The sequence below is a fragment of the Argopecten irradians genome, chromosome 1 (assembly GCF_041381155.1).
Source record: "Argopecten irradians isolate NY chromosome 1, Ai_NY, whole genome shotgun sequence".
Taxonomy (NCBI): Eukaryota; Metazoa; Mollusca; class Bivalvia; order Pectinida; family Pectinidae; genus Argopecten; species Argopecten irradians.
The window spans coordinates 44,617,923-44,630,131 of NC_091134.1; the positions used below are offsets into that span (position 1 = coordinate 44,617,923).

The window sequence follows — 12,209 nt, forward strand, 5'->3', positions numbered from 1 at the left end:
AATTAAGGATGCGGCAGTTCGGAGTACTCGAGAGAAAACTGTACACCTACGGTCGTTGCTTCTAAACTGTCCCAAATGGATATCAAATACGCAGCCCAGAAGTAGAGGGTTGTAGTAATATGTCACAATCATATTAACCACTTGGCCATCGCGGCTACTGTTTGATATGATACGAAACGTATATAATGTTAGTGCTATATATTTATTAAATTAAACAAATTTCGAAGTTAATTAAAAGATATTGATACCAGCAATTAACTTTGAGTTTCTACAGCACACTGCAAGATATTGCATATAAGCCCAGTCCAATTTCATTGAGGAGCCATTAGGTACACTTATATTACCTATGTTTGTTCATCAAAAGCGGTCACATAATTCTTGAAGCTAATTCAAGAATAAAAAGACATTTAACATATAAAATTAATCAAGTAGCTATATAGTGAAATACTAAACATAATGTATAAGTTACTTTGAGTAAATACTATAAGACTATTTGAAATGTTGTAAAACCCTCGACAAGCTTGGATGTTACCACATTATGTGACCCTCGGGTAGAATATTCCTGTCCTTCAAATCCAAACATGAACGAATATCTTCTCTCATACCTCGATGTTTTACAACTAAGATATTCTGCCAATTAAGTTCGTAAAAAAATGCCACTGCAAGACAATTCATCATACATGGTAATTGCGTGATATTTTCAATGGAAATCCCGTTGTTTGCATCTTTTATAGTAAAGCCAACCTAGTTTATTTAATGTTAAACTTTTACCGAGAAATACACATTTTGTTGACATTATGACGTCGCGAGGCTGTATTGCATGGGTAGCCCTGATATTAAAGCCGATAAACCAGCATCATACCCATAAATATGAAATGAAAAAAAAAAATCACTGTTCTGGAGCCAGAATATTAGATATATTTTTGTTTCTCAAAGTAATATTCTGGAAATATTACCCTAGCGCGTAATAAATACAGCCTCACATTTTCACATGATTTTTACTTTCAGATGAGAATAGAAAGTATGTCAACCCCACTAATGGCGGAAACATCAAGGAGAAGTGACAAACAAGATTAGAGAGAATAAAAGACAATGCCATAATATATCACGTGCTGTGATTTCCAATATATTACCCATGCAGTGATATTGCCCATGAAGAGTAAATTTTGAAAAGTAAGGTGTTGTTTACAATGTTTTAACTATGCAGACAGTTTAGAAAAATCTTCTCTTTATTTGCACGATATTAGCTTACTTCATCAGTAAATTCAAGTAACAAACTGAATGATCAACAGATATAAGCCTTCGCTGAAGTCAAGGAATGATTTAAAATTACAAAAGGATGAATTATTTGTGATGATGTGTAAAATATAGAGTGTTTTCATTTGGTAATCTGGAATTGACATTTGTGCATGTCATATCCTTGCGACATAACAATTTTTGATGAATTATTGTTATATTTTTCTAGAATTAAAACACAGGGATGGTTCCTGTTATTTTTCAAAAAACTACAAACATGTACATTTTTTTCTCCGAGCTATACATGCTTTTGTATATTTTGAAAATAACTACAAGCGGGTGTCATTATTTTGATGCAATAATCCGTTATTTTGTTAACGTGTAACCTGGGTGATGATATACAATCATAACAATTAGCATTCTTCGTCCATGTTTAAGATAGCATATATATATATACTGTTTATATGTTATACGTTATTTAATGTATGAGTTATCCGCAATTTCTAGCTTATAGGTATAATATCAATAATATATGATACATAAATCGTTAAAGAGCACATAAAAATAAAAACAATTCCATTGCCAGTGGCCTAGTTTGACATGAAAGTCCCTCAAAATGTACAATACTATGGCGTTTACATGTATATATAATGATATTTAGCGGCATAATAACATAATGAAATTGTCTATAGATAGATACACAGATTTTCCAGCGAAATCAGCCATTCTGTTACACCATGCTCGAATCATGACGTCATGTAATAGTGTCCAGGTCATGACATCAGAATTTCAAAAAGTTATTTGTAAGGTTTCCTTTTTTAAAAGTTAAATTCAATCGTAACCAATGAATCCCCAGTGGTTAACCTGTTGTATCTTTAATCTGTTTGCCTCTATTTTGTTCAGTAGTGATATAGATATAAGCTATCCCTTCCTTAAGCATTCCACTACAGCCCCGAAGTTGTATCGTAAATGTTTGCAGGTTCTCTGGTAGCAGAGTCTAACCGATCGTACGTCGAGTCGGGTACTTCATAAACTGCAAGTCAAACAAAATAAAAATATTAACAACGTTTACCGTTTTCGTATTATAATTCGCGTTTGAATACCAAGTTTATCATTGTTTATATACAAGTCTTTACTTAAAAAGTTTTAATGTTTTAGTTTTTCGCATACTGCTATTTCAAAGCTATCAGAATAGTCAATATAAACGACTCCTACCATTGTCACCAACTGGTTTCTTTTGTCTGTTCCGGCTGTGTCGTTTCCTGAACAAAATTAAATTTGGATAAATAAAGATGCAGGAAATCTGGCATGGAAATTAATTTTTTAAAAAGATAATAAAAACTATAATTGTATCGCAGACTGAATCTCATGAGTCTTACTTATAAATTGATAAATAGCGTGAATATTGGTTCATTTCTCTTCTAACAAGAGGACGCAACTAAAAATAAAACGCTACAAATAATCGCAATTCGTTTTAGTATTAACAAAGTTGTTCTTTTATGTAATTATAAATTAACATTTACTACCCTGAATAAATATTTAGATTCAAATTCAAACGATGTTCGATCCTTTCATTTTTCATTTGTTATAAATGGATCAAGTGTTTTAAAACAGCAATGAAGGCTTCGGTGAGATTTTTCATGCTGTTCCAAAACATAAAATAAACAGCAATTGTACTTATTGCACAATACTTGATAATTTCAACCCATGATTTAATACCATAAAAAATAATGTAGTCATACATTTTGCAAAATGTAAACTTCCAGGTAATAGGAAGCGTTACTTACCTTATGAAAACGATTACTAACATAGTTACATTAGCGACTATTAACACCGCTAGTAACGCCCCTAGGACGGGAACTGTGGCTGATGGGCTGTTAAACTGAGGATCACCTATAAAGTCAAAGACAGGAACAAATAATAAAAGAAGAAAATATAAAAAAGCAATATTTCAAAACGAAAAATATGGCATTTTTTTTATATTTTATATAAATTTCAATGTCACGCAGGTTTGTTCAATATAATACATTATTTATCAATGGTAAAGTACAATATGTTGAAATACCATGTAAATAATTTCTTTTTCTCTTTTTAAGAAATCGTCCTGATTTAGTGTATACCGAAAATGATAGGAGACTACTATACCCTAATATTTTAATTGAAATGATACAAGATAGTGTGCATAGGACTTTTTGAGTAATAATACCTGACTTGAACGAGGTTGACGACGAAGAAAACTTTGTGATGATCTCAGTCACAGCTGATGACTTCCCGATACCCTTTGAGTTGACTGCCTCCACACTGAACCCGTATGTGGTTTCAGATTGGAGGTTTGTAACTATGAACACAGTTTCGTTGTTATAAGTGTTTACGTGGCCCTCATTTACTTGACTTTTCCAATGAATGATGTAATGAAGTATGATGCCGTTAGGATAGCAAGAAGTCCAATTCAAAATTACACTGCTAGATGTGATGTTATCAATAATGATCTTGTCGACAGATCCAGGAACTAAAAACGTAGAAAGTAATCTTTGATGTAGTAAAAATTTTTTTTTTTACCACTGATAGACAGAAAATACATATAAAGGAAATGCAGTTTTCATATGTAACGCATTTTACACATAGTTTATTTTTAAAAGTAAATATATATCATCTGGTCCAAGCTGCACACGAACCTTCTCGAACACCAATCGGGATGTTATTTATCTTTTAAATGGATTTTCGTTATTTCAGTTATATGTGTGTTCTATCCCCTAAGATGTAATTAGCAACTTAACATTGACTGACTAAGAATTATAATTTACCTGATTCATTGGTCTTAGCAACTGTTGCATTGCTCCAGTCTCCTATCTCTGTTAGCATATTCACTCTGACCATGAATGTATACGTCCAATAGTTAAATAGATTCGTAAAACTACATGTTTGTGTCCCTGATTCAGTTCCTCTACATGTCCTGGTAACGTGAACAAGATCTGGACAATCAACGGCCGGCTGGCACGACGTGCGATCAATCAGGTTGTGACACACGTGCTCAAGGTAGGTGTAGTGAACGTCATAGTCCACCACTAGTCCACTGGGGAGGTTAGGGTCGAAGAAGGACAACTCCAGGGAGGAAGGACCGAGGTTAACTATGGTGATGTCTCCAAGGGGTAAAACTCCTATATGTATTTCAAATTATGAATAACAGACCATTCTATGTATACAAACAACTCCTAGCTCCCGATTTCTGGAAACAAAGTGCAGCCTTAAGTCAAAGTTGTCCTCCTTATATAACTTAATCGCGACTTCAGTCAGTTTTTTATCCAAGTTGGCTTCGAGAAATCGGGGTCTGGCGGTAGTGCCTGGAGGTAGTAAATATCATTTAGATCACCGAATACATAATGTTACGATATACCATTAAATGAAAGATGCACTAGATAGTTCTAATACATGTTTTGACATCTAATTTTAAATCAGTATGATATTCATATAAAGCATTCCTTTATCTAAATTAATTAGTTAATAGCAATTTTTATATGTTGCCTATGATTAACGTATTTTTTAAGAAGCATATATTTAAGAAGAAAGTTTCCCTTCTTATTTTGCTTTGAATTGAACATTGTCAGAAAAATCAGCTACAAAAGGTCAAGACCAAAAAACAGGGGATAAATAGCACTTTCGGCACTACTTTCTTGTTGAAATAATAAAACAGCTATTAGTGTTACTTTGTGTTCTACATATAAACTACTTGTTTTAACCGATTAATATTTTTATTTTGTTTTTAAAATTAAAAATTTCTCTTTTCTGACAAGGAATTATCTACACATGCTTGCCATCAAGGAAATATACGCATTGATATATTTCATTGCGATACTGATTCGACATACTATGTTTATCGTACTGCTGTCTCTGAAATTATACATCAAGATAGTTTTTTGTCGGTTTTTTTTGACAGGAAAATAGTTTTGACAATCCACTACCTACAAAAACAAACTGCGCAATTTGTACCATCTGTTAACGTTGTAAGGGTTTTTCACTGGTGTGTAATTCCCAATACCAGCACCCGTTACGGCCGCCACCTGGTATGTATAGTTCCTGTACGGTAGTAGACCTGCTACTGTGTAGGAGACGGAGTCGTCTGATGTGTGGATATGTGATGACGTAGTCCAGAGTATGACGTAGTGACTGATGACGCCGTTAGGAGGACAGGGGGCAGACCACTCTAACGTTACATTGTTGGCCGTGATCAGTGTTGGTCGGAGGCTTGTAGTATTGATGACACTTGGTTCTAGAATGTAAAGACATTTCAGTGTTTTGAGTTCAGTTAAAATAATATTCCAAATATCATAAAGACTATGCATTAAAATAGTTGATGTGAATATAAAGATATTGATTAAGGTAATTTAAGGTATTTTACTTTAACTGATTACCACATATTTTGATAATATTTACAAGCAAAACAAAACTTTACGAATAAAACTAGTAAAACCTAAGAAATGCAAAATGCTTGACTTATTAATTGTATCAAAGTCGTATTGAAAAGGTTATAGGATTTATAGTTTAGTATGATTTTTCAAAGATAATTTTACATTTACTAACCAGCAATTTTGCATAGTTTACAGACATGCTCCTTCACAACATACATACTGTACAGGTGTATGTATTTAGTTTGATACTTACTGTCCTGGTCTGTCCAGTGTAGTAAGGTATCACTCCAGTTACCGGACCCTACACTGGTGTAAGCCCTTCGTTTGTTACTTACTGTCCAGGTCTGTCTGCTGTAGTAAGGTATCACTCCAGTTACCGGGCCCTACACTGGTGTAAGCCCTTAGTTTGATACTTACTGTCCTGGTCTGTCTGCTGTAGTAAGGTATCACTCCAGTTACCGGGCCCTACACTGGTGTAAGCCCTTACACTGATGCTGTAGTTCCAATAAGGGTAGAGGTTATCTATTGGACAGACAGTCCTCCCACTGGAGGGAGTACAGTTTGTGTACTGTGTTGTGACGTCACCGGTACTCCGTCCACCATTACAAATCCGTTCCAGATAGATATACCGGACTTCGTACAGTACTATTGGTCCTGTACATGGTTTCGGTTCATTAAAGGAAATGGTGATTGTTGTCGCGGTTATGCTTTCCTTAATGACATCTTTAATCTGGTTAGGTTCTGATAATTTAAAAGTAGGAGGAACTTTGTGTGGTAAATGTGAAACATTTTAAGGGTTATAGAAGTCAGTCATATTGATTTGTAAACGGAATTATTGTTATAATAATAGAAAAGCAGAGGGAAAGGTAGTTATATAGAACAATGATATAAGACGCGTATATAAAGGTATAGAAAATTTTAAAGATACTGATATCAATATCTACTGTTAAATTTGAGAGATTTATTGACATATTGTTCAGAACGCAGCACCTGCACCAGCCTTGATGGTGTACACACCTGATTGATTTGTAGTGGACGCCGTAGACGATCCGTCCCCTCTTCCCACTGCTGTATAGGCGTAAAGTGTAAACGTGTACTGTGTATACGCCAACAAACCACTGATGGTCTCCATAAAATGTTCTTGGTTGTCAGGGAAAGTGCCACTCCTGTTAACCGCACACGATTCTGTTGGCTATATTGGAAAAGATATGTAAAATATGAATAATTATTTTTCTTTATTAATATTTTGACTGAATGGTTACCATTACGAACATCGAACATGTCAAAAACGTCAAATAATACGACGTTTTGTAAGTCCCCTAAACAATGGGAACTAATTGGTTTTACATTATACGTGCCTTTGACTGCATGCTTTATTGCGTGTGATGTTTTATCTATTTTATTATTATTTTGCATTTGACTGCGATTGCAGTTAAAAATAATAATATACTGACGATAATGAATTTTTACTAAGATTTCATATTACAGGAATGTAGTAAATGGAGAACGTTGGGTTTGTATATAACGTATTAGACCGAAGTGTAGAATGTTTGGCATCAATAGGTCAATTCTAAATGCCAACTTCCTTGTCAAACTGTAAAACTCTTTTGTAACGGCATGCAAAGAGCCTTCATGCAGATAAAGACAATAATTGACTGGATTATCCTATATTTATATTTAGATGGTGTGTCGATATCGTCATAATGAGGGGATCATTGTAGACATGTATTCTTTATATAATAATTTAATGGTAAAATATCCAGGTTTGTAAGGTTTAATCTTACTCTCGCTGCGACAGACGCAGGAATATTAGATGAAGGTGGATTTCATTGATCAGATGATGTTATTTCTTAGTTTTGAAACGAAATGTAGATTTGTAATTTTGTGTGAACAGCTATCAATCTAGAGGAGCATTTGAAGGCAATGTGTATATATAGAAGAAATAAATAGTTTCCCCATTCGAATTTTTTTCATGAAATTTAAATAAAATTCTTGTGTAAACCCCAGTTTCCGACATGGCAACATATATAATTAATACAGTTTAATTATGAATAGAAGGAAATAATAATATTTGCTTCTAAAATATAGTTATATATGGTTTTATAATAAACATATTGTTACTTTACCTACCATCCAGTTTCTCAATATTTTCACAACTTTTTAATTAATTTTAGCTTAAAGAAATAATCCTACACTTGTAGTTCATTTTTTCATCTCACATCTTCTTCTTTTCCTCTTTTGCTTCTTCTCTGTGTTTATGTGTGTTTGGTGTGTAAGATAATGAAAGTTTGTGTGAGTGTATGTATGTGTCTTGGAATGGATGCTCTTTTTGTATATATCCTTGTCCTCATAATATATAAATGCACCATATATATATAAATACAACTCTTTATATATTTTTTTCTTTCCTGTAAGTTCCCAGATATTTTTTCAAACTATTTTATATACATATCTTCTATGGTCTTTCTTTCTGTTTTTTGTTTTTGTTTTTGTTTTTATCTTAAACCCAGTATGATTGAGAGAGAGAATGTCACAGTGAGTAAATTGAATTAAAAGTGTAGTAATGATTACAGAATTGAAAATGTTGGTGAGTATGTATGTATGATTGCGTGTAAATATCATATATTTATTTACTGTGTTGATGAAATGACACTTTGGAAAAATAAAAGAAATACAAAAAAAAAAAAAAAAAAAAAAAAAATATGAATAATTATTTTTCTTTATTAATATTTTGACTGAATGGTTACCATTACGAACACCGAACTTGTCAAAAACGTCAAATAATGCGACGTTTTGTAAGTCCCCTAAACAATGGGAACTAATTGGTTTTACATTATACGTGCCTTTAACTGCATGCTTTATTGCGTGTGATGTTTTATCTATTTTATTATTATTTTGCATTTGACTGCGATTGCAGTTAAAAATAATAATATACTGACGATAATGAATTTTTACTAAGATTTCATATTACAGGAATGTAGTAAATGGAGAACGTTGGGTTTGTATATAACCTATTAGACCGAAGTGTAGGATCAATTGGTCAATTCTAAATGCCAACTTCCTTGTCAAACTGTAAAACTCTTTTGTAACGGCATGCAAAGAGCCTTCATGCAGATAAAGACAATAATTGACTGGATTATCCTATTTATATTTAGATGGTGTGTCGATATCGTCATAATGAGGGGATCATTGTAGACATGTATTCTTTATATAATAATTTAATGGTAAAATATCCAGGTTTGTAAGGTTTAATCTTACTCTCGCTACGACAGACGCAGGAATATTAGATGAAGGTGGATTTCATTGATCAGATGATGTTATTTCTTAGTTTTGAAACGAAATGTAGATTTGTAATTTTGTGTGAACAGCTATCAATCTAGAGGAGATAATTTGCATCCCATAGATTTGATGGGTCCTCAGAAACAATCCTATTATTCAATAATTTATTAAAGGTAGATAAGAACTTTAAGGTAACGCGTTACAGAAAATTAACAATTTTAAGTGCGCTGGCCAAAACTCCATTTCGACTGAATTAAAAAACATGTTTTTCGGATATCTAAATGATTTTATGTAATTCATTAATACATATATGATTCTACGGATGTAGATGCCAAGACAAATCATTAAATATTAATTCTCTACTATATTGCATTTATGATCATTATAAATTTCAAAAATATATCGTCAATAACAAAAGGGAGAAAGAAAAAACTAAATTCTTAGCTGAATGGAAAAAATGGAATAAATTAATACAGATTCTAAGCATTTGAAGGCAATGTGTATATATAGAAGAAATAAATAGTTTCCCAATTCGAATTTTTTTCATGAAATTTAAATAAAATTCTTGTGTAAACCCCAGTTTCCGACATGGCAACATATATAATTAATACAGTTTAATTATGAATAGAAGGAAATAATAATATTTGCTTCTAAAATATAGTTATATATGGTTTTATAATAAACATATTGTTACTTTACCTACCATCCAGTTTCTCAATATTTTCACAACTTTTTAATTAATTTTAGCTTAAAGAAATAATCCTACACTTGTAGTTCATTTTTTCATCTCACATCTTCTTCTTTTCCTCTTTTGCTTTTCTCTGTGTTTATGTGTGTTTGGTGTGTAAGATAATGAAAGTTTGTGTGAGTGTATGTATGTGTCTTGGAATGGATGCTCTTTTTGTATATATCCTTGTCCTCATAATATATAAATGCACCATATATATATATAAATACATCTCTTTATATATTTTTTTTCTTTCCTGTAAGTTCCCAGATATTTTTCAAACTATTTTATATACATATCTTCTATGGTCTTTTTTTCTGTTTTTTGTTTTTGTTTTTGTTTTTATCTTAAACCCAGTATGATTGAGAGAGAGAATGTCACAGTGAGTAAATTGAATTAAAAGTGTAGTAATGATTACAGAATTGAAAATGTTGGTGAGTATGTATGTATGATTGCGTGTAAATATCATATATTTATTTACTGTGTTGATGAAATGACACTTTGGAAAAATAAAAGAATTACACAAAAAAAAAAAAAAAAAAATATGAATAATTATTTTTCTTTATTAATATTTTGACTGAATGGTTACCATTACGAACACCGAACTTGTCAAAAACGTCAAATAATGCGACGTTTTGTAAGTCCCCTAAACAATGGGAACTAATTGGTTTTACATTATACGTGCCTTTAACTGCATGCTTTATTGCGTGTGATGTTTTATCTATTTTATTATTATTTTGCATTTGACTGCGATTGCAGTTAAAAATAATAATATACTGACGATAATGAATTTTTACTAAGATTTCATATTACAGGAATGTAGTAAATGGAGAACGTTGGGTTTGTATATAACCTATTAGACCGAAGTGTAGGATCAATTGGTCAATTCTAAATGCCAACTTCCTTGTCAAACTGTAAAACTCTTTTGTAACGGCATGCAAAGAGCCTTCATGCAGATAAAGACAATAATTGACTGGATTATCCTATTTATATTTAGATGGTGTGTCGATATCGTCATAATGAGGGGATCATTGTAGACATGTATTCTTTATATAATAATTTAATGGTAAAATATCCAGGTTTGTAAGGTTTAATCTTACTCTCGCTACGACAGACGCAGGAATATTAGATGAAGGTGGATTTCATTGATCAGATGATGTTATTTCTTAGTTTTGAAACGAAATGTAGATTTGTAATTTTGTGTGAACAGCTATCAATCTAGAGGAGATAATTTGCATCCCATAGATTTGATGGGTCCTCAGAAACAATCCTATTATTCAATAATTTTAAAAGGTAGATAAGAACTTTAAGGTAATTCGTTACAGAAAATTGACAATTTTAAGTGCGCTGGCCAAAACTGAATATCACGGTTTAAGAAGGACATATCATATCATTCTGACAAGAGTTAGATTACCGCCTGCATGGTCACTGCTATTCTTAGTGTTTAAAATGACATGTAAAATATTCATTAATATTTCTATTTTAATTGGTCATAATTGTATGTGTTTTAATAATTATGTTTTCTACCTGTGCACAAATGCCCGAACATAGTTGTACGTGCTGTACACACGTTCCCGCTGGATTTGTGACGTAGACACTGTACTGTATGATGTCACCAGTCGGTTCTGACGGTTTGTTCCACGTTACACTTATGTATGTGGACGACATACTTTGGGCGAAAAGAGCTTCGACTTGACCGAGTGCTACAAATGATAAATGGTAATAAGTACGTGTATATGGATATGTAGATTTAACTGACATTAGATTTAAAGATACTCCATCGCTGACATGTATGGTATGTTTTTTTCTGTATCAAAAGAGAGAAGCAGACGAATTAGTATTTTTCATCAGATACAAAAGTTACTTAATTTACACCATTACCATCATTGAAAAGTTTAACCATTTCGCTGCCACAGGAATTTCTCTGATTTTCTGAATTGCCACGATTTCTGCTGGCATTTCAAACCTCCCATTATGACGTCATTTATCTATAACGTCAACAGTTTTGCATACACCTACCATCTCACCACGACCTCGGCGTCAAGACGGTATCTGCGTCAATTAAACGATTGAATAAAGACACGTCTCGCATTCCACATGACATGTCATACCTCTATAGAAAGCTGACATAATTACATAGTGGCTCAGCTTATTGGTAAATAACGTGTTCGCATTGAAAAAGTTTGCGCTGCCATCAAACTTACGGATGCACTAAAAATTGTTAATATTCATCGATTTTTTTCCCCGCGAAGTGCAAATTTTATTTGATATTGAATGATAATACAACATGCGTTTAGTATCTAAATAGTTATAAATTAAATTCACTTGACAAGAAATCGTTTGTTCTCTGTATCACTTTCACAATTTCTTGTCACTAACTACTGTGATGTGTCATTTCTGCCAATGCGACAACGCGAAAAATGTAACCCGTCAATGTGACAAAACGACAAGGCGACAAAATCGCACGCCAATGTTACAGAAATAATATGTCCCATTTTGTTGCCACAGTGTGTCGCGTTGTCGCCCTGCATAGCCGACATGGCTAACCCTACAAATAAGAA

The 12,209-nt window shown here is 32.7% G+C and overlaps 1 protein-coding gene and 1 long non-coding RNA gene across 2 annotated transcripts; both read right to left on the reverse strand.

Annotated features, from left to right (window-relative positions):
- Positions 1 to 2,136: 2,136 nt before the first annotated feature.
- LOC138310579 (uncharacterized) lies at positions 2,137 to 3,131 on the reverse strand. Its single transcript, XR_011206455.1, has 3 exons — positions 3,024 to 3,131; positions 2,452 to 2,498; positions 2,137 to 2,269 (listed from the first exon to the last, which is right to left on the reverse strand). It is a non-coding gene; the product is annotated as an uncharacterized lncRNA (long non-coding RNA).
- Positions 3,132 to 5,165: 2,034 nt separating this feature from the next.
- On the reverse strand, positions 5,166 to 11,345 carry LOC138329505 (cell adhesion molecule DSCAML1-like). The gene is made up of 4 exons (XM_069276543.1): positions 11,176 to 11,345; positions 6,660 to 6,834; positions 6,060 to 6,383; positions 5,166 to 5,503 (listed from the first exon to the last, which is right to left on the reverse strand). The coding sequence occupies exons 1-4, from the start codon at positions 11,314 to 11,316 to the stop codon at positions 5,196 to 5,198; spliced, it is 948 nt and encodes a 315-aa protein (XP_069132644.1). The 5' UTR covers positions 11,317 to 11,345; the 3' UTR covers positions 5,166 to 5,195.
- Positions 11,346 to 12,209: the final 864 nt, after the last annotated feature.

Coding starts and splice junctions, on each gene's coding strand:
- LOC138329505 (XM_069276543.1), bottom strand. CDS start 11,316: ATGTCGTCCACATACATAAGTGTAACGTGGAACAAACCGTCAGAACCG. Junction 6,835..11,175: donor GTTCGGGCATTTGTGCACAG/GTAGAAAACATA, acceptor TTTCCAATATAG/CCAACAGAATCGTGTGCGGT. Junction 5,504..6,059: donor ACAGCAGACAGACCAGGACA/GTAAGTATCAAA, acceptor TTTACATTCTAG/AACCAAGTGTCATCAATACT.